The sequence below is a fragment of the Malus sylvestris genome, chromosome 3 (assembly GCF_916048215.2).
Source record: "Malus sylvestris chromosome 3, drMalSylv7.2, whole genome shotgun sequence".
Classification (NCBI taxonomy): domain Eukaryota; kingdom Viridiplantae; phylum Streptophyta; class Magnoliopsida; order Rosales; family Rosaceae; genus Malus; species Malus sylvestris.
This window is the reverse complement of record NC_062262.1, coordinates 7,234,691-7,257,267: the sequence shown is the minus strand read 5'-3', so window position 1 is coordinate 7,257,267 and position 22,577 is coordinate 7,234,691. Positions and strand designations below refer to the sequence as shown.

Here is a 22,577-nt window from a genome sequence, read left to right as displayed (position 1 = left end):
CTTTTGGACTTTTGGGGTGCGTTTGGTATGTCTTTGGACTAAAATACGTGGGACTCACCTCGACTAGGAGGCCCTCCAGGGTTGGCTAAAGCAGGCTAATCTAATCCCAAGTTGTCGCTTGGTATTAAGGGGGACTAGAAAGGAAGGCCGACATCCAATCTCCAAGTTTTGCTCACTGACATCCAGTCCCCGCTTCTTCTGCAGTGCCGTCACCAGGGCATCACGGTGCTTGCTCTTTTGTGGCCTAAGTTGCCCCACCGGGGGGGGGGACAGTTGAAAGCGGCACCGCTGTCCAATCTCGATATCCCCACATATTAGGGTAGGCATATATTGGCCGACACGTGTGGGTAACGAAGTTATTTTAAACATGCATACAAATAAAATATATGTAATTAGAACGATTATATCAAAGCAGGAACGTGTTTAGAGCATACAACTACTAAAAATAATATGAAATGATTACTCGGAAAAGATACGAACAAGGGAATGATACCTACACTGAGAAGACTCGAGAATATCAATGTTGAAGTGCCCTGATGTCGAGATCATGTGCCTCGATTCTAATTCCTGAGGGGGCACAAAAACAGAAAGGTGAGTGGACCAAAGTTTATAATAATAATACTAATTGTTGATGCACAAAACCGGAGGTTTTCGAACAACGTAAATCCGACCGTGAATCTGCAAGAAATGTAAATAACACAAGATGTATCGTGGTTCACCTCAAGGTTTGGGTTACGTCCACACTGATATTGTATTTATCTGAGAGGTGAGAGAGAGAACCTCTGAATATGAGAGGGGATGTGAGAGGGGTGAGAAGGCTTAAGAAAGGCCTCCCCTAATTGTGAGGGTGAGGAGTCCTTTTATAGAATAAGGCCTCCTCACTTATTACATATTTGCCTTTCCATTTATTACATAATTACATTTAAGTCCCCTGAGTATTTATACGAGATCTAAATACGGAGTCCCTAAGTATGGTATAAACAGTAGTCCCCCAAGTCTTCAGTCAAGAGAGTCTTTTGGCTAGAGACTTGAAATTCAGTCCATGTGTAGGCCGAAGTAACTAGATGTCGTCTTGAACTGATACCTGATATGAGGCGGTGCTTAAAGTGAAATGATGATCAACTTGAAGTAGCACATGTTGCGAGGCTGCTCAGCTTGTGGCTTATGTTGCCTTGGTTAGCTCGGCTTGTGGCGTTGAAGGTGAGGGAATCCCTTTTATAGAATAAGGGCTCGCTCCTCAATACATAAATAATGGGTTAGGAGTGATGCTCGTGACGAGACGGTTGCTCAACGGGCGGCGATGCTCTCTGATGAAGGTGAGGGAGTCCTTTTTTATAAAATAAGGGTTCGCTCCTCAGTACATGAATAATGGGTTAGGAGTGATGCTCGCGGCGATGCGGTTTCTCAGCGAACGGCGATGCTCTCTAACCAAGGTGAGGGAATCCCTTTTATAAAATAAGGGCTCGCTCCTCAGTACATAGATAATGGGCTAGAGTTGGTGCTATCTAATGATGGTGAGGAAGTCCCTTTTATAGAATAAGGGATCGCTCTTCAATACATAAATATGGGCTAAAGTTGATGCTCTCTAATGGTGGTGAGAGAGTCCCTTTTATAGAGTAAGGGCTCGCTCCTCAATACAAAAATAATGGGTTAGAGTCCCCCGAGTATTTTTCATGAGGCCCAATTGAGGCCCAATATATAGTACATAATGTAGTCCCCCAAGTCTTCGGTCAATAGAGTCTATTGGCTGGAGACTTCAAATTGAATCCATGTATGGGCTGAAATGGCGGTTGTTCAGAAGTGGTATTTGTATACCCTGTACTGAAGCTTTAGAGGTGAAGCTTTGCAAGTGAAGCTTTGAAGTTGGAGCTCTGTAAATGAAGCTTTTGAAGCTGGAGCTTTGTAAATGAAGTTTTTGAAGCTAGAGCTTTTGTAAATGAAGCTTTTGAAGTTGGAGCTTTATAAATGAAGCTTTTAAAGCTGGAGCTCTGTAAATGAAGCTTTTGAAGCTGATTGACATGAGTGATGCTCATGAATGTTTATGTTGATTGACATGAGTAATGCTCATAGATGTTGACATGAGTGATGCTCATGAATGTTGACATGAGTGGTGCTCATAAATGTTGACATGAGTGGTGCTCGTGAATGTTGACATGAGTGATGCTCATGAATGTTTATGTATGATTGATATGAGTAATGCTGATGAATGTTTATGTATTATTGATATGAGTGATGCTCATGTATAATTTTGAAGTATTGGGAGTACTTTTGATCACCTAGTGGGTGATAATGGCGGCAGGCTGCTGAATAATTTTGGAGTACTGGACGTACTTTTGATCACCTGGTTGGCGATAATAGCGACGGGGTGCCGAATAATTTTTTAGAGTACTGGACGTACTTTTGGTCGTCTGGTTGGTGCTATTTTGGGCTTATGGGTCTTCACTCTCCACATAACATTCCAGCCCATTTATTTTGGGCTTTTGCCGTTTTTTATTTATTTTTATTTATTTTTATTTTTTTATTATTACCTTCTGATGGGGTTTATACAGATGTCTCCGAAAGATAAGAAAAATAAATCACATCATACATCTGCCAAGAAAAGTAAATAATATCATTTTGGTGAGGTGTTTATTCCTTGCTTTTGCTTTTTGCTTTCTCTTTTGCTTTCTGCTTTCTCTTTTGCTTTCTGCTTTTGTTTTCTCTTTTCCTTTTTGGCAGATGGCAGATAACGCTTCTATATTGGTTGAGGAAGTGTGCAGGCAATTATCAGCTATCACAGCTGGGTTTCTTGGGTCATCATCGGGAATATTTCTTTCAACCTTGCCGACAAGATGCAGACATAAGCAGCTTTAGTATATATGCCTCATCCTTTTTTCTTTTTCTGCTATTTGAACACAAGCTGGTGTACTCCAGCTAAAGTTGTGGAGTTGAAAGTGGTTGCTTCATCAACAACATTGAGGCTATCAGTGATGATTGTGTTATGCATGCCATCTTTAGTAATCATCAAGTTCTTCTTTTTCTTCCCGACCTCGACATTTTCCTTGTAAGTTCCTTTTTTCACATGAATAGTGTACCTGGTTTTGCTATTATCTGGTGCTGCTGCCACTGCTTATTTCACAGTCTTATAGTTCCCACTCTCATCCTTTGCAACCACAACATTAGCATTACTTTCCTTTGCCAAATTAGAATCCAGCAAATTTTGCTTGTGACCCAAGTCGGAAAAATCCCATCCAGCAGCTCCTTAATCGGGTTTGACTTTGATAGATCGGAAATTGCAACCACAATGGCTAGGGAGGCTCTTGATCTTAATACCAAGTCATTGAGCCAAGGTTTCATCATAGTCCTGGCCGGACATTCTAGTCCATCCTGGAGTCCATAACTCTGTCTTTGGTCACATCCATCAGCTCCACGCAATCAACGATAGCCGCTCGATCTTTTGGATTGTTGATCTTATAACAGCAACCAAGCAGAAAACTAGAGAGTAGGGTTTGCAGTGGGAAGTTGTAGTTTTGGGAGCTTCAAGGAGAGACTGCTGGATTGCCATATTCTTAGTAGCTAGGTCAAGATCTCCGTGGCTGTTTTGCTTTTCATAAACCAGAGAGCGCATGTAAATTCTTGCAGTTACTAAACACTTGTAATGTGTTATGAATGCTGAGAGGGTGTGAGCTCTTGCCAGAACGAGTCGGTGCCTAGCTCAAGAAGTTAATGAGCATGGTTGAGAAGACTTCGTAATTGGTCCCAAAACTCGATCCTGGGAAAAAGGGTGTGAGCATGATAAGGCAGAGAGCGAGGGAGTACTGGAAAGAGAGAGAGCTATTCATCCTCTTCCCGATCTGGGTCGTCGCAGTTGTCCTGCGGCTGAAGGTCGGTCAGGTTCTTAAGCTCAGCGGTTCCGTCGCATCTTCCGTGCAGGTTCTCACAAACTCCACCTCCGGTGTAAAAATGACGGGAAATTCTTGATCACCTAACCTCGAGCCTGACTCCGGTGAACAGCCCCCCACACGGCAGCTTCGACTTAGGGTCGGGGTCATCGTCCAGACCGGGAAACAATTGATCTGAGCATGGATGCTTGCCGGTCGTTTTCTCAGAAACTCCGAGAGAAGCTGAGGCAGCAGTAGATTCGCTCCGTGTAGGAGCAGACGTCGGAGCTATTCTAGGTGGTGGTGAAGTTGAGAGGCTCGGAGAAGATAGAGGACTTCTAAGCTTAGAGGGCCATGTAGTCTTGGCGAAGCCTTGGGTTTTCAAACTGGAGGAGGCTTGGATTTACTGCTTTGACAACTTCATCAGTATCAGTAACAGATGGCAGGCAGACAGTCAGTCACATATGTCTCTCCATTTTTTCAATAACCAAACGAGTTTATGTGAGGAAGAAATTTAAGGCTGAAGATTTTGGTGTATTTCTTTTATTTCTTTCTGGGGCATAGTGTATATTTTTTTGGAAAACCCCAGTGAGGTTTTTTGGGTTTCTTGCAGATTTTGCAGATTCACGGTGGAGGTGAAAAAATGAAAGAGAACTGACACAACTTTGCGTATCGATTCCCACAGACGGCGCCAAATGTTGATGCACAAAACCGGAGGTCTTGGAACAACGTAAATTCGACCGTGAATCTGCAAGAAATGTAAATAACACAAGATGTATCATGATTCACCCCAAGGTTTGGGCTACGTCCACACTGATATTGTATTTATCTGAGAGGTGAGGGAGAGAACCTCTGAATATGAGAGGGGATGTGAGAGGGGTGAGAAGGCTTAAGAAATCGCCTCACCTAATTGTGAGGGTGAGAAGTCATTTTATAGAATAAGGGCTCATCACTTATTACATATTTGCCCCTCCATTTATTACATAATTACATTTGAGTCCCCCGAGTATTTATACGAGGTCTAAATACGGAGGCCCTAAGTATGGTATAAACACTAATAATAGGAAAACATTTTATTTATGAACATAATAACCCTCTGTTTTGAAAACACATATATAATACTACATATAGGTTTTATGAAAAATCCTAGTATGCCATGTAGAACATTCGTAAAATATGTATGTAAAACTAGTGCTCATAAATGGTAATAATGCTCGAAGGCAAATCCGTAAATCTCATTAGTGAGGTACTCAACTAAGGGTATCATAGTCGCCCGAAGGCACTACCTGTTCAGCACCCGAAAGTGAAGCTAAATAACCTATCCATTACCCGAAGGTGAAGCTGTATAAATTAGCATACATCCACACCAACACTAGCCGTGGCTAGTGAAGTTGTCCGACACTGCTTTCGGCAGTGAAGCTAAGGGTATATCATATATCATATCTCACTCATCTTCATCAACTGTGTCCTATGGCCATATACATCGATACCTGTGGTGTGTAGATGTGTTGTATGATAACCCACTAGATAAGTACCAAAAACATATCTCAAAACTCGTATCAAATACGGAACTCATTAGCTCAACGTCACATCTCATAAATCCAAGATAGATAAATTGTATTCAAAAACCATAAAATAAATCATAAGTATGAAAATATTATAAATCATACTCCATTCATAAAATATGCAATGCATGCTAGGCTAATATTTATAAAATATATATAAGTTATGAAGGGGTCCACTAGATATTTTATTGCCCGAGAGCTGCTCGAACTAGCATGAACGGGATCACCTTCATCGATGCACCTAAACGCACATATAGAGACCATTAAGTAAAACTCTACGAAAACGGTTGAATTTGGGAAAACAGACATCGGATTCAGATTCGGCATGTCGAAAAACCTAAGGAAGGACCTTGGGTTCCCCCCACGCGCCTCCGTACGCAGCGACCGGTCGCCTCGACTTGCTGAAAAATTCAACGACTCCAAAATTTACAAGAATGAAGATCTCAATCAGAGGAACAACTTTTATACCTGGGCCGAAGTCCAATTCGGCGGGGAAATGGCCTGAAAATGTCTCGATATGTCGGAAACCCTAGAAATGGGTGTTCTCAATTCAATCTTAAAATGTTCCTGGGTTTTAAGGTGAGTTGAATGAGGGTGGTGGCTGTCGTCGGAGTATGCAATATCGGCGAAATCGCCGCCATGGTGTCCGGGGACCAAGGTAGGTGTTCATCGTGAAACAATGCTCAAAATAGCTTGAGTTTGATGGATAAACGAAGATGGGAAGTCTCTGAGTTGATTTATGGTGGTGAATGGCTACAATTTGTCAGAAAAATTGAAGAAAACAGACGAAAAACTTGAAAGGAAATAGGTCGGGTCACGCGGGTCAAAAGGGTCCCAGTTGGCTGCTCCTCAACTCCTTCATTTCTCTCATTTCTCTTTTTTCTGATTGGGCAGAAGCCTCCCTCCTTTCTCTCAATTTTCTTCTCTCCCCCCGTTCATCTCTTTCATCTCTCTTATTTCCTTTCCATCACAACCACACACGTAGCTCATCAAATTAATGCTCCAGCAATCTGGAGCCTTCCAGATTTATGGTCAAATGACCATTTTGCCCTCAACTTCGTTCGTTAATAACTCATTCGTTATAACTCAAATTTCAATTTCGCTTCCACCCACGCGTTCGTCTCGACGAGTACTACAAGGATATGCCAAGAAAATGAATGTTACATGACACAAAAAAGTGATCAAACAAAGTCAATGCATTTGCCTTGAAGGTCATTTTCGTAATTTCATATTTTAAAAATACACAAACCATAATTTTTTGGGACGGGTCGTTATAGACGTTAAGCCTAAAATCGGCGTATCGGTGGAGAACCTGCTGACCCTGCGAGCCGAGAAGCGGATCGAGAGGTTGGCCATGGCGGACGCCCACTTCCAGGTTGAATTTCGAGTCCCTAGTTAAAGAATCGCCTTGAATTTGAAGAACTCAAATGAGCGACAAGACTTCGAGCTCTATGGGAATTTCAGTGTTTTCTCTATTTTTTTCTATTTTTGTATGGGTTCTTCTAATTTATATGAGTGGTAATTCAATAGAAAGTTGAGTTCCCAGTTGAAAAATTCGAAGGGTTTTCAGCTGGGCTTTTAGGTTCCATTGATTTATTGGAAATTTTGTTTTTGGATTGAGAGAATGTAAAATTTGAGGGTTCAAATCATGTTTTTGAGAGAATGTAATATTTGGTTGCTAGATGTAGTTCGATTTTGCAGAAAAATTTAATGTTGGGTTCAATTTCTTTGCATTAGAAAATTATGGACAAAGTTTTGTAAACAAAAACTTTTTTTTTTTCCTTTTTGTCCTTAATTTTGCTTCTTAGCCCGTCTCTACACCAAACGCTTAATTAAGTCAATCCAGCTTGGTCTAGTCTAAACTAGTCCAGCTTAGTCTATAAAGCTAGTCCAGTCCGAGGCAATCTGGTGCAACAAATGCACCCTTGGAGTTTTGAGTGTGTGAGGACGAGTTGACTCAATCCCTCGGATGCTGAGTCTGTGACTCGATTTTTGTTCAAGTTCCAAGTTTGGAGTAATTTTTTCAAGTTCCAAGTTTGGAGTAATTTTTTCATGTGCCCCGTATTTGAGTACTCCTCGTGTTATAAAAGAAGTGAATGGTAAAAAATATGAGTAATGCTAGGAAAACTCAATTTGTAGACTAAATTTTGTAAATTAAATGACATGGAAGTTGATGATTGGATTATAACTTAATCGTTAATAAACGTGCTCATTTTTTATTGGTGACACTTCATTTGGTTTGCTAATTTAGTCTACAAATTTGGTCTCCCGAGCATTACTAAAAAAATATACCATTCTCTCCACTATATTATAAAATGTAAAATACCGCTTGAGTACCAATCACTTGAAAAATGACTGAAAGAGTTTTAGTGAAATTAATTTTGGGTGCCAAAAGTATTTTAAGTGTTTTTAGAAGTATCAGATATACGTTTCTTGTAGTAAACACTTAACTTTTTTTATTTTTTTTAGAATATACTAAAAATTTAACCAAAGATTAATTTAAAATACATTTTCACCAATTAGTATTTCAAAATCAGCCCAATATTTTAGTTTTGAATAGGTTTTTTTTTTCCCTCCCTTTTGGTCAAAATTGAGTTGGGATTGGAGTGCAGTGCAATTTGGTAGTGGGCGAGATCCACAATGCTTGTTTACGGAATGGGATTTTATTGTTAATTGTGAAATCAAGTGGGACTATATAGTCTAGTTGGGGTTTGGCTTACATGTTTGTTTGTTTTTATTTGTTTTATTTATTTATGTTATTCTTCCATTTTTCTTTTAAATTTGGTCTAAGATCATATTGGTGAGAGTGGGAAGGGAAATCGTTACTATTAGTGATACTTTTTTTCTATTTTGGAAGGAAAAAGTTTTAGGTACAATTTACTTAAATAACGAACTCAATGAGTAATGAACTCAATAATTAATTATCGTGATGAACTAATGTGTGGCTTTAGCCCAAATCTTCCGCCATTTTAGTAGAATTGTTGTATAAAATATAAAAGAAGAATGATGAGTGAGAGTTGAATGTAGTTCTTTTTGAATATCATGTACAAATACCTTGTTATTTGATGCCTTCTCTTTTCATGTCATTATTATAAACAATTGTTACTAGCACTCCATCAAATAGAGATGTTGTTGAACAATTAAGGTACAAACACCCTATTATTTTATGAATGTTTCTTTTCATGTAATAATTAGAACAACTGTTATTAGCACTCCATTATGATGCATTTACTTAATAAGTTTCTTCAAGAATCCACTATGTATAGCATCTTTGTTCCCAAATTTTTTATGCTTGTTTGCCCCTTGGAGAGTTATATGCAACCATGTCCTTGTGTCTTCCATATGCTCCATTGGTTCTCTGTACAGGAACGAACATTCATCGATATTGTATCGATCCTATCACAAATGTATTGTAACATGTTACTAAGTTTTGTTTGCGACAACGACAACAACATATTATCGATGACATAACATTCTGTTCTTGTCGTTTGTACAATAGCCGGACTATCAATAGCCAGTATAATAGTTAAAAGTTAAAACGAAATAAAGCATGAATTTCCATAGAAATACAAGCGTAAATTACAAAGGTAATATCAATAACCCAGCAAACAACATATTTATTTTCTTCTAACTCCAGTCACTTCATTCGTACTGACAGCTACCATTGTCACTTCTTGCTGTTGGGTCAAAGTTTGCAGCTGTTGGATCAGTGCACCCTTCTGCGACTGGTACTTTAACTTGTTGGGCCGCCTTTCCTGCATGCAGTGGTTAAACAACACTTCAACGAAACTACTCCAATCGAGATAACGCTCTTAAGACGAGTAGTAATAACTACAGCCACCAACTATTATCCCAACTAATGTGGCACATAACGCGAGAGTTACTTACTTGTTGTAAATAAATGGGGTTCAAAGTCACTCCAAATATAAACGAACGAAATGTTGCAGCATCAGTTAAGATTTTAATAAGTTCGGATATGAGTTGGTGCTTCTAGGGTTATTTTCGTACCAAGACAAAGAGTGCTTACCATAGAATTCTCCTCTGTTAATGGAGTCCTGGTTTGCATCTCCGAGGGCTGCATCAGACAAGTACTTGTCAGCCAGTTGGACTCTCTTCACATTGTCTTGCTCCTGAACAAGCATTTGACCATAGTTAAGGAGCTTCTCCAAAGTCATCTTAGGTTGCTCGAAAGTCGGGGGACCTTCTTTCGAGTTCACAAGCTTCTTCCCAATGCCGTTGATACCAACACCCGATACCCACTTCCTCACTTCATCATCGTAAACTCGAGCCCTCAGAGCACCGAAGAAATCTGCAGTATGCGATACAAGAAGTTAGCATGATCTTTTTTTAACCAATCTTTAACCAAGGAATGCTATGTATCACATTTATTTGTTAACCGAGTAATGTTATTTTGTATCACATTTACTGATCACATCTCTAACAGATATACTATTCAAGAAATATAAATTATATGCAAAATTACTACAACAACAGTATACTTACCAATGGATTGACCTGGGAATGTGTCAACAATCTTGACAACATCTTCATGGGACACATTGTCAGGCTTGAAGATTCCTGTGCAAACACCGATCCGGTCTTCCCTAGTGGGAGCCCAGTAGAACTTCTCCATACGACCGTCACGAATGAGAGGGGCATACAATGTGGAGAAATCGTTACCAGTGACTATAATGGGGACTCTAGGATTCTCTTCCTTGTTGTACATACCAGGAAGCTGCACGTTTGTCGGGTTATCAGCAATGTTCATGAGGGTAGCATTCACCATCTGGTTGTTCACAGTGTACTGTGTGGTTCCACCCATCCTACCGGCACCTGCATCGAGATCATTGATGAAGAGGGCACACATTTTTCCTTTCCTGATGATGTCTGCAGCCTCACGGTACCTTTGCCTGATCAGTTTCGCGGGCTCTCCTGCGTTCCCGCTTTCTAATTCTCCAGCACTCATCATGATGGGGCTGAAATATGATCACAAGGTGTAATTAAAACAAAATGAATTGAAAATATTACTTCATTTTTATGTGATTCTTCATTAAAAAAAAAAAACTTTCGTAAAGTTTACGAACTCACGTAATTCCCATCTTGGCAAACACAAGCTCACACTGGAAGGATTTTCCCTGACCTTTTCCTCCCCATATACCAAGAATGAGAGGAATCTGATACAGATTCAAATGAAATCATCTCAGCTGTCCAAACCAACAATCAAAGAATTCTACCAAAACAAAAACCAACAATCGAAGAACAACTTTTAACTGCGAAAGTTAAGCTAATTATACTACTTGAAAGAAACAAAAGTTCATCTAATTTCGTAACCCCGCAAATGGCATGGCAGATGACATGATAATATCTCATTTCTTACTAGTTAGAACCAACATGAGAAAGTTAAGTTGATGATAATACTACTAGAAGCAACAAAACTATTCTCGAATTTTAGTCACCTTGTGAATTGCATATGGCGGATAACATGATAATATCTTACTTTTTACTCGTTAGAATTAAATAAGCTTCGAGATCTGTCAAATACGAGCAAATGAAACAGTGTCATATCAATTAAAAACCGAAGTTTCTAGATTTATTTTTTTGTGTTTGTAGCGTTATTCGTACCTTAATGTTAGGCAGGCTCATGAAGTTTTTGGTTATGTGAACCACAAGCTTGTCCATGAAAGCCGGAGCGATGTAAAACCCATCCATGTTGTTGTCAAAGTTGTATCTGAAACACAAATCAAAACCTTATCACAAAACAAATTCAACCTCCAAGCATCCAGGAAATAAAAAGGATTTATTTTCAACATTTTCTCGCTTACTCTCGAAGTCCGGTGCTGATGTATTCGTATGAGCTCATGACAGCAAAGTGAGTTCCACTTCCCTGGGGAGCTTGGAACACAGAATCAACCAAACCTTTTCCTCTTGTTATGTCTTGTTGGTCATCGGAAGTGTCGTAGGCAAGGCCTTTCCATCTGTCCTGGTTGGTTTGCTTGTTCTCGTCGATTTCCGCATTAATTTTTAAGTTGCCTGCAGATGCTACCTTCTGGTAGGGGACTCTTGAGGTCACTTTCTTCAAACTGGTGCCCAAGAAGGCCGAGCTTCCGGAACCAGAGCTGATCAAGCTCACCTGGATCGAATATATATAACATAACTTTAGAACCAAGAAACTCGGAAATTCATCAAAACAGAATCACAAACTTCATTTCTTTGCATTTAGATTAACCTTGGAGCAAAACCCTTGTAAAAAATATAATAGTTAGTGAAAAAGAGAGATGATCTCGTGCAATTTTTTTCACCTTCTATACACCCGGTTCATTTAAGTCTCGCGATTCTTGAGTCAAAGAGACTAGAACTAAACATAAATTTGCAAGAAGAAAAAAGTTGTATGGAAATCGCCTCTCATTTAAAGACACTTGAGTTTGATGCATCACACGGACAAATAAAAGTAACCTTTTTGGTATTTTGGAATAGTATAAAGAAAAACAATATGGATATGGGAAGTTATTTCTGTACAGTTCTTTATACTTAACCCTCGGTTTTAGTCATAGTGGACAAATCAAAAGAACTTTAACGAAAAGCTTCCAGTATTGTTTATTTTAACGAAAAATCACATTTTTACACTAAAAAGTCAATCCTGGTACTATTCACTTTATCCTTTATTTTGTCTTTATCATTAAAACTTAAAGTTTTCAAACCGTTTTTATTAGTTCCCTTAAATCAAACGAGAATTAGCAGACAAAAGCAAGCGGATAAGTACATAAAATAGAAACTAATAATGTAAAATCACTACATGAAGAACTGTTTTGAATGTAAAAATTAAGCGACACAGAAACTCAAAAAAATTAAATAGAATCTGGCGGGAAAACAACGTACTGGCGTCCGGTTAACGGTTCCGACGCTCGAGACTGTGTGCATGGCGGCCATGGATCAAAGTGGTATCCTGAGACTGAGGAGCTGCGACTACAGATTAATGCAATAAAGCTGCAGATGGTGTAGTGATAGGTGCATATAAGGTGAGACCAAAGTCTGATGAAAACATGTGTGGTTGTAGAAATCCAGAAGGCCACACAATGGGGATTGGCTGAGTGACACGTGGCTCTCTGTGGACAAAATAGGATAATCCTACTTGGCTTCATCCTACTTTACAAACATGACAAAATACACAACAGTTGAGGATCAGATTCAAGCTTTGCTTCTTCACCTCTGAAAGTGGATTGGGTTTTGAGACCCTTTGTCTTGAAAAATAATGCACTATTAAGTTAAAACATTGAGAGTGTACTCACATGGAAGAGTCAAGCAAACTTCACGTCATTGATGTTGAACCATACAAAATGAGAGGTATTAGAGTTTTAAATGGAAAATGATTTCCGTACACTACTTTTCTTCTTATGCACATTTTTGTTTATTTTTGTTCATTAGTTTTTTTATTTATTTATTCAATTTAAATGTTAGATATATACAAGAGTACGCAAGAGGAGAAAATATGTATGCAATAACCACTCTCTTCTGTCTAAAACATATGCATGTGACAATGTGTTTCTCTTACACGAAAGTAATTTCTCTTACACAAAAGTAATGTCTAACAATCCTTCATTGCTATTGATTGTACAAACTCTTCATTGTATTCACAGTGATTTGAGACGTCTTGTGATTTTTGGGTTTCAGATTGCTTTTGTAAGAGGCACTTCTTCTCATAGGCGCCTTCCAAGTTTATTCTAAAAAGGTAGTTGGAAAAGTTTCGTAAAGAAGCACCTTGCTTCTCTAAAAAGCATTTCTAGAATTTAGAAACACTCAAGTTTGTCTGTCAAACATAGTCGGAAACACTTTTAGTTGGCATCAAACGTTTTTATTCCTCCCGTGTAAAGTATTTAGTTTGCAATGTCTGCATCACATTATTTCTCCGGACAGTCGCTATGCTTGAGACTGACTTCAAAATGTTGTAAGATTATTATTCTCAGTTGAAATGTGGTATCCATAAAAGCTCAAACTGAAGTTGCGTTGGGAGTTTCTAGTATCACAAAAGTTGAAAGAATCTATCCAACTACAGCTGCTAGTTCACCAAGCATTAAAACATGCGTCCTCCTCTTAATAACAGACGCCGGAATGCTCAATATTTCTTGGGGCATTGCCTCTTCCACCACAAAGCCTTCGAACCTTCGAAGGTTTTGGCCAGGGGGTTAGCATCCATTCGAGAGTTTGGATTCTATTTCCTCCTAACTCAAGCCTTGGGTTTCGGGGACAGTCAGTACAACGAAGATAAGAGATAACAAGGCGATAGCATCAAAGAGGATGAAAAGGTTATCTGCTCCTAGCGCCTCCTGCAGAATTAGCAAATTTAATGAACCACTCCTATACCAGTCAGTTTAAAGACTTTTAACTCATGAGATATCAGAAAACCTGCTTGAACTTTGAAAGAAATGGATTGGCCTCATTACGAGGAAATAACGTGGGGAGGTGGCATATATGCATACCTTCAGCGGCGAGAATGCAAATGTCACAATCGTATCTGAAGCAAAGTTCGTAAGATCAGCGAGACGTGTGAATAGATCTTCTCAGAAATTGTAATATACTTCATTATTTGTTTACAAGAGGGAAGTCCTCTCTTATAGAGGGCCAAAAACTACACAATTGATCCTAAAAAGTGGACAAGCCAAATGATGATTATATGAGGAAAACACCGAAGAGGAAAATAAGGAGAAAAGGAAAGTAAAGCAAAGTCATGATAGCTAGCTATAAAGTAAAGTAACGATGGCTAACTAGAGGAATAATTACAAGTCTATTGTATATACCAATAATGTCTAGCAGCTATTGTTGACAGATCTTACTCTTAAACAGATTAATTTTATTCAACACGAATTTGGCGTTGTACAATTGGTCAATTATCGTCTTTACTTTTATCTCCCTTGATTAGTAAGTTGATTAACCATCAACACGAATTTGACACGACACGGTATATCCCTAGCTTTATCTCCTTTGGTTCATTTGCTCCACCAAGCTTGGGGCACAAGCCAACGCCTCAATGCAAATGACGGTTAACGAAAATTCCGTTTTTCCAACCGTACGTCCACCTCCATAACCGAACCCTTAATTTTAGCTAAGAGAGAATTAGTCATGATTAAGCACCATTACTATCTATATCTTTTAGGTTAAATTTCCTACCCTTTATAAACCTCTACGTACAGTAACCCAAACTGTCTGATCACAGAGACAGACCTGAATTTCTACGGAAATTTCGAAAAAGTTTCGTAGAATCATCCGAAACAATGGAGAGTTACAATGCGTGCAGCGTCAAAGCCGATCCAGGGAAGGCTCCAACTAGGTTACAACAGCGTGCCCCGGCGTCTCTTCACCTTGATGAAATTGCAAGCACTGCCTCGACCAACCCTGTATCAAACGATGACGCCACAATGACAATCCCATTACTGTCTCCGGTACTCATTCCATCCCCGCATCCAGTGGCAGTAGCGATGGAAAAAGCCGGTGATCAGAACGTGAGTAGTATTGCACCGCCTTTTCCTGCTGCAGGGGGGTGGCAACATCCGGCTGTGGGTCCTTTTGTGGATCCCTCAACGTTGTTTGCCATGTTTCAAACCCAGTGCATGATCGCAAACCAAGCGCGGTACTGACATTTAAAGATTTCAACTTGATGCCTTGAGTTTTCGGACGAAAATTAATGGTTAGGGCCTGTGTTTTGATGAGGCTTTGCCTGCCTGCTGCATTGTGTAGAACAGAGTACAAATCATTCTCAAATATTAACCTGCATTTCTCCACGGTTTCTGATTATATTTGACTTCATGATTCCGTACTGTTTTTCGTTTTTCTCCAACTCACACTTTGTCTTCAAAAAATTTCAAGTTACTCTATCAAAACCACCCAAAAAATGGAAAATAAAAGCATAGAAACCACAACGTTACAGCTTCAGAACCTCGGGTGTTTGATTGGGCGAAATAAACATCATCTGTTAACCTAAACCGAACGAACAAAAAAATCCGAAAGAGAGAATAGCCGAAGAAAAAGAAGAAAAATAGTTCCTACGGATGCAAGTTTGAACAAAACTACGAATGCAGGATTAAACGCTTGAGCTACAAGCCCCTTGCTCGGTCCAAAACTACATTTCTAGACTCGAAGCTCCCAAAACATTAATGAAACACGTCGCATTTCAAACCAAAAAATGGCGTTAGAAACGCAGTGTTACCAACTGCAAGCAAGTCTGAAACATAAAAATTACCGGGGGCAGGGTACTTCCCGAAGATAATAATCGAATTGCATTGTAAGTAAACCAATTTAATGCAGTTGCATTCCATCAAAGAAAATATAAAACGTCGGAACGCACGAGTAGCCAATCCCATTTTTAAAAGGCCAAAAAAGCTCATCCTGTATGTACAATTGGCCAACAACATTCATCCCATATTCTTTAAAAACAAAGTATCTAGCATTGTCTTTCTCTTCCCCTCAACCTCTCTCTTAATAACAATTCATAAAGAAAAATTAGGAAACACCCGATGATATCATCTCGGACTTGCTTCGCTAGGGCAACTGCCGCTGTTTGCCATAATAGGCTTTCTCCATTGCATTCAGAATTCAAATTCTCCCGTCGCCTGTAAGAGCCAGCATTCCAAAAGAAAGGTCATGAGGATAACAAGTGCAAAAGGAACGAAGAACGTCAAACCCTTCAAAGTACAGTTTACCTTGTTGAAGAGAATATCCTTGTTGTTTATGTGCATAATGCCGTCCTTCAATGTGCACTTCCACCTGCTCTTGGTGCGCGTTACCTACCCAACCAAACACACGAGAAGACAATTGTTAATCATATTGGAGAAATAAAACTGAAAAACCTATATGGAGCCTAAATATTATAGTCATAATGCTGCGGAGAGAGACCTTGTCAAACTGGGCCAAAACCAAATGTGCTGTGTTTAGCTCATCACCTTGGTCCACATCATCCAACTCATCGTCATCATTTTCATTCAATGGGGGTTCATCATCATCATCATCTCCAACATCATTTTGAACAACCGGAGCTGGAGTGCTCACTGGTATATCTGGAGGTTAAAAAATGATGAGAGGAGATGGCTTCAACACCACAGAGATGGATTTACAACACTTAAAACTTATCCACTCCTACGGTAATCACAATGTTCACAAGTTTATCACTAGATTACCATGAGGAGCAGGTGTGCTGGCAACATTGTAGTCTTCATTGAAAGCTCCTTGATAATTGTATATCTGTAGGGAAAGGGGAGGAAAAGGCAACAGTTCATAAGTAAAAGAAAATTATCAAATATTAAGAACAGATCCAGAGCAGATCAGAAAGAGGGGCATTGAAAATAGCTGGTTCATCATCCTTAAACTTTCAAAGCACGCAGCCAACGCAACACAGCTTATTGGATAAATAAAAGATATGTATGTATCCAAAATTTATACTTCAGAGTTTAGACATCAAGTCAATGGTTAAGAGATACTGGCTACTAGTACCCGAGAGAGACTGGCTAGAGTCCAGAACCAAATATGAACAACCAAGTAAATCCCTCGAGCTAATTCAAACAAGAGACAACAAAATCCAAGTTCCCAGTACTCTATCTAAAGACTTGCACCATTTTTCCTTGACCATTGATATCACAGTTGACTCATTTCAGGCTGTAAACTACAAGTTGAAAACTTACATATAAAATAAAAAACCACCAGACTTATTCCCATACAATATTTCAAGTTAGGGTCCTCCAGGCAATAGTGCATCGCATGGGCGACACTAGAAATGCCCAATGAAAGTCACCCTGGTGGGCCCTAGAATAAAAGGTCGTACCCAGTGCACAAGGCTCCCGCTTTACGCAGGGTCTGGGAGAGGTGAATGTCGGCTAGCCTTACCCCCATTTATGGAGAGGCTGCTCCCAAGTCTCGAACCCGAGACCTACTGCTCATGGACATATGGTACACTTGATCTTAACCAAAAAGGTAGAGAAAGGTATTTTTGCTATACGGTAGAGACCTCCACCGGAAAAATAAAAGCAATACAAATTTGATGCAGATTCCTATATTAACACTCTTTTGTTTGCCAAAAGGATGGAAAATCAACCCCCGTAAACCAACACAGCAGTGGCATGCAGATTAATGGTGGTCACTTGTATGTGTTACTCTAACATTATATATTATAGAAGGCTATTTAGACTATATAAACACACAATTTCGAGCCATGTGTGAAATTTTCATAACAGTTCTTACATTGGGAGTAGAAAGCTCATCATAAGGATCAGGGATTGGTCCATCAAGTTGAGGAATCTTGAGAGTAGAACTTCGTACACGTGTTAACATCTCACTCCATGCACGGCTGGCAATGGATGAGCTCCCTTCACTGACCTGAAAGTTTATCACCATTAAATGATTAAATAGCATATAACAAAAAAAATTAAAAATAAAGGCAAAGCGTGCTGGTTTAGAAGTGTTTTTTCATGCTCTGAGTAACTTGAATTCATAAAGATAAAGAAACAACTATTAATAGCAGCAACAGTGTACTATTCCGACAAAAACATAAAGATATGACCAGTCACGTGCCATTGTGAAGTGCAGAAAATAGTCTTATCTAAACAATGTCCTAAGATTAAAACACACAGGCCTCCTGCCTGGAATATTTGCAGCGTAATGGCTAGCTAGTTACAATTGCAAATTCTAACTTTATTTAATTGATCCAAAAAAGAATAAACAACAGTGACCCCAACCATAATTTACAGCTACATAGATGAACCATATTCCTTTGACATCAAATGACACCTAAAACATACCTTTCAGGAAAAACTAATAGACCCTAAAGGAGAAATCACTTGCACAAGAAAATTGCAATAAAAGTGATCATAATATATGAGACCATTTGAGTCCCAACTCCTAAGTCAAACACCAGGTACTGTGACAAAACCTACAAAACTAGCCCAGAGAGACAAATATCTAATATAAATGAGGAAATGGCCTTCCAAGGTGAAGAAAATACGCTTTTGTCCTTTGAGTACATTCCCATTAGAATCATTCATGATTTTTCTATCTTTCAAGAAATGCTAAGGAGACTCTCTCAAAGTGCAACTCTCCATGGACTCTCACACACCTCTCAGTTTAACGTTAGTTTTCGTGCCACCATTATAAAACATTGTGCCAAAAACATGAGGTGGCATAGAGTCCATGGAGAGTCCCACTTTTGAGAGTCTCCTTAGCATTTCTATTTCCACTTAGCACTTTATGATTTTTCTATCTATCAATTTCCACTTTTAGCACGTCCTACTTGCACTAACATTCACCGGAAATTGAGCAATTCCACAAGAACAACCTACCTCATCGTTACCATTATTGACCAAATTTCAAGTATTAACCATTTTTTTCTTTCAACACTTGCAAGGTCATCAAACCCAATGGAATCTTTTCATAAAATACACAGATAATTTTCCATTCAAATTTTATGCTCCTCCAATGAGTGCACAAATGAAGACAAAAAAATTCGTATAGCCAACCATTTCATACTTTATGAGAGAAGTCTTTTTTCCCCTTTAAAAAAAATTTGTTGAGCAAATTAATTTATAAAACAATACAAAACCAGAGGGACCATTGACATGAAAGAACAAATCAAGAATAGTAAATGACAAAACAGTCTCAAACAATCAAATTTCCCCCTTATCTTATAGCTCCTGTAGAGGCAGACTTGCTCCAGATAACCTTTTAATCCTAACAACTGAATAGACCTCTCAAGTATATCTATTTACAGGTAACATAACCTCAACCAAAATCATTTTACAGCTGCTAACATATCCCACACTATATAAGAGAATAATCCCTGAACTCATTTGAAAGAAACTGATGCCCAGAGGGCTGCCCAGTCTCTTACTCTACCCCATAGTTCTGCTACCCCCATTCCATTATAATCCTCAAAAACTCTTCTATTATGCTCCAACCAAATGTTCCAAAAAACTGCCAACACCAAACAGCCCCACAAAGCTTTAGCTTTTCTCCCCTTTCCTAAAGCCTAAAACTTGGTGCTTAGAAGCTTGAAACAACCCTTTGGAATGACACAAATAGCTCTAACTTCCTGAAACAATTGCCGCCACAACTGTATTGAGTAAGAACAATGGAGAAAAACATGATTAACACTCTCCTCCTATTAAATCATCCAAAACCATGTCCCACCAAAATATACAAGTCACCTAAATATTTGAGTGCAGTTGAAGCATGAGATAATTTGTAATTCATTGGATAAAGAGTCTCAGGTCACATTTTCTTCATATTTTCAAGTGCCAGTAATCTAGTCTTAGATTTTACAAAACATAGACACCCATCCAGAGATTCAAATAAATAAAAAAATTCACTCATACAATGGATGAATGTTAAAGAAAAATAGAAGTTGGTATGACATCATGATCATCAGACCATCCACACTAATCTTGTCAGAAGGTTAGGGGGAAAAGCAGGAAAGAAAACAAACCTCAATCTCAAAAATCTCAGGTGCAGCATCTCCAGCTCCATCTTGCTGGGGTAAATATCCACCAGCTTGATACTGTGCAGGAAAATCTTCACGTTTTCGCTTTCCAGAATTCATCTGGAAAAAATCCTGAAATTTTCTCCAACATTACATTAATGACCAACTATAGTGGTAATCCAACGACACCATCTCCATGGCAATGATCAAGTGAACCAAAGCCATTCAGAACTCTTTAATCATGATTTTTCTTCGTACCCAGAAACCCAGTCATTTTTCTGCTAATTTGAATTTGTAAATAATAGTAGGGATTACCTGTGTTGGGGGTTGATGAGAGGCCCCTCTATCTGCCTCATCCCGCCCTTCCACGTAAGCTACACCAATAAAATGTGAATTACTACAGAACTCTTGAAAGTAAAGCTATATACAACAATACGCTCCAACTTACCAATATTAACATCAAGAGGGGGGCGGTGGTTCATCCAAGTGGATGGAGGTTGCTGCAAACAGAACAAAGATAATTTAGGTTCTCTTATACTATTACAGTATTACTGGAAATTTATTACAAGAAACGTGTGTAAAGAGAGAGTACAAACATAAATTACATAAAGTGATGTAATTACAATCACCATAATATCCTTACCCTTGCAATTTATTATAACTCAAGGAATGTTTGATATTTCATATTTATTAATTAGCAAAGAGAGTTAGTAGTATTTATTTATTAAACAGTGAAACAGCTAAATCTATTTGAAATAAAATTTAGATACATTTATAGTAACCAGTGAGAGAATTTCATACTCCCGCAATGCATTTAGAAAAATAATAACTGCATGCACCTCATAGGTTCCAAATTGAGTGTTTACCATGTAGGGGCCAGATCTTCCAGCTTTCAACTCTGCATTGACACCACCATTGCTGCTACCAGACTCATTTGCAGAATATTCACTACCTCCGGTAGGGATGTTATACATGTTGTCACCAGCTCCAGGTAGAGGTGTTGGAATTGGGGTTGCAGGAATTGGGGTTTGCAACGGCGTCTAGCATTACAATGAACCCACATCAACCATGTATTCTAAGCAAAGGTTTTGATTACATAGAAAAACAAGACACAGCAAACACTCACTGGAGGGAAGAGCATCTCGGCAGTGGGAGTTTCGTACTCCTCGGTCCCTTCATACGGTACATTGAGATCGTGAACTGGAGTAACCCCACTGCCAGGCGTTCCCTTTGCCGCCGACCTCTCTATAGGATTATTTACTACACCAGCCTGCACCGTCTTCGCCTCCCAAGTCTGAAATATACCCCAAATTTAAAAATTAGCTATACCCGAGCTCAGAGCTGCGTTCCAACAAAACAATTAATCCCCTCTTATCATTCAAAACCATAGAAATTGATCGGATCGAACTCGACAACCAGTCCTCCAGAAAACCCTAAATCTGTCAACACAATAAAAGAAAAAAACCCTAATTCTGAACCAATATCCGAAATTCAAACAATCGAAACGAAAACAAAAACTTGAAAATTGAAATCGGAAATTGAATTTACTCCTTGAAGCTCCTTCAGAACGTCTTCCCCGGGGCCGTTGTTCAAGAACTCCTCGCGGACCTTGTTGATGACATCCTCAATAACACTGACGTAGACACCGCTCGTGGAGGCCGCCATTTTTGAAATCTCAGCTCCGCCTACCTCCGATTCCGTCAAGCAAAAAGCAAAATCGAATCGAAGATTTCCCGGCAGAATTGAGGAAGAGAAATCTTCAGCGCAGAAAATCGATACCAGTTTGAAGACCTAACATGCAATCAGGTTTGGGGTGTGTGAGTGTAAGGGAGAGGAGAGAGAAACACGGCGGAGGATGGAGGGGCGAGAGCGAGGAGAGAGAGAGAGAGAGGGGCGGACGAGAACAAAAGATTAAAGAGTGGAATATAAATAGGTTTGCATCCGATTACATGAGTCGGTCCACGTGGCGAAATCTGCACGGTCCTGATATTTTGGTCGTGTGAGACGAAGAGCAGTTTCAAGTTCCGGACCCGTACAATTATTGTCCAAAAATTGAAGGATAAAGAAAACTAAGGCAAATGGTGGGCACAATTGTGGCAACCCAATCAGGCAATTGTCTGACTCTGCACCCGAGCGGTTTGACGTCATGCTGACATTAGCCACGTTCAAAACTCATTCTGCAAGTGATGGTTGGTTTATGGGCAAGGTTTGTGGAGAGACGTTGGCTGGGAATTTATTGTTGGGTTTCAGTAATTATTCGGTTTTGTTTTGGTGATTTTGTTGTTAATTGATGACTTTGATGAAGTGCGACGACGAGGAGGACGAAGAAAAATCAGAAAAAGAGGAAGATGATGGAGAAGAAAGAGGGGGAATCGTAAAAATTAATTTTTTTAATATCAATTGTTTGGGCAATTCATTTTCAGGGTAAAGATGCACTTAGGCAATTACTATTCATTAAGAGAATAATTGTTTGTTGCCCAATTGCTTGTCAATTATTAACCTCAATGGTGGAACTGCTGAAATACCATCTCCAATGAGGAGGGTTAAAGGTCAAAAGGCCAAAACATGTCCAGAATTTGACAAAACTCATCTCCACTAGATGGCCTAAGCATAAGGCTTATTCTCCATAGGCCCTTTAGTTGGAGATGGCCTAAGCATAAGGCTTATTCTCCATAGGCTATGTAGTTTTTTATGTTGTTG

General features: G+C 39.2%; 3 protein-coding genes across 4 annotated transcripts; 1 reads left to right on the top strand and 2 right to left on the bottom strand.

Annotated features, from left to right (window-relative positions):
* Window positions 1–8,958: 8,958 nt before the first annotated feature.
* Window positions 8,959–12,467, bottom strand: LOC126616823 (ribulose bisphosphate carboxylase/oxygenase activase, chloroplastic-like). The gene is made up of 7 exons (XM_050284951.1): window positions 12,302–12,467; window positions 11,248–11,555; window positions 11,048–11,153; window positions 10,514–10,599; window positions 9,929–10,401; window positions 9,453–9,734; window positions 8,959–9,180 (listed from the first exon to the last, which is right to left on the bottom strand). Exons 1-7 carry the CDS (start codon window positions 12,350–12,352, stop codon window positions 9,068–9,070), a joined length of 1,419 nt encoding a protein of 472 aa, XP_050140908.1. The 5' UTR covers window positions 12,353–12,467; the 3' UTR covers window positions 8,959–9,067.
* A 2,155-nt stretch (window positions 12,468–14,622) lies between these two features.
* On the top strand, window positions 14,623–15,211 carry LOC126616826 (uncharacterized). The gene has a single exon (XM_050284954.1). The coding sequence runs from the start codon at window positions 14,692–14,694 to the stop codon at window positions 15,052–15,054; it is 363 nt and encodes a 120-aa protein (XP_050140911.1). The 5' UTR covers window positions 14,623–14,691; the 3' UTR covers window positions 15,055–15,211.
* Window positions 15,212–15,703: 492 nt separating this feature from the next.
* On the bottom strand, window positions 15,704–21,796 carry LOC126616825 (transcription initiation factor IIA large subunit-like). Of its 2 annotated transcripts, none has more exons than XM_050284952.1 (11): window positions 21,426–21,796; window positions 21,004–21,171; window positions 20,744–20,917; window positions 20,326–20,377; window positions 20,193–20,251; window positions 19,884–20,009; window positions 17,648–17,782; window positions 16,591–16,654; window positions 16,310–16,470; window positions 16,117–16,200; window positions 15,704–16,026 (listed from the first exon to the last, which is right to left on the bottom strand). In XM_050284952.1, the coding sequence occupies exons 1-11, from the start codon at window positions 21,540–21,542 to the stop codon at window positions 16,003–16,005; spliced, it is 1,164 nt and encodes a 387-aa protein (XP_050140909.1). In that variant the 5' UTR covers window positions 21,543–21,796; the 3' UTR covers window positions 15,704–16,002. The 2 variants fall into 2 exon arrangements, with proteins under 2 accessions (XP_050140909.1, XP_050140910.1); XM_050284953.1 differs by having other exon boundaries at window positions 16,357–16,470.
* Window positions 21,797–22,577: the final 781 nt, after the last annotated feature.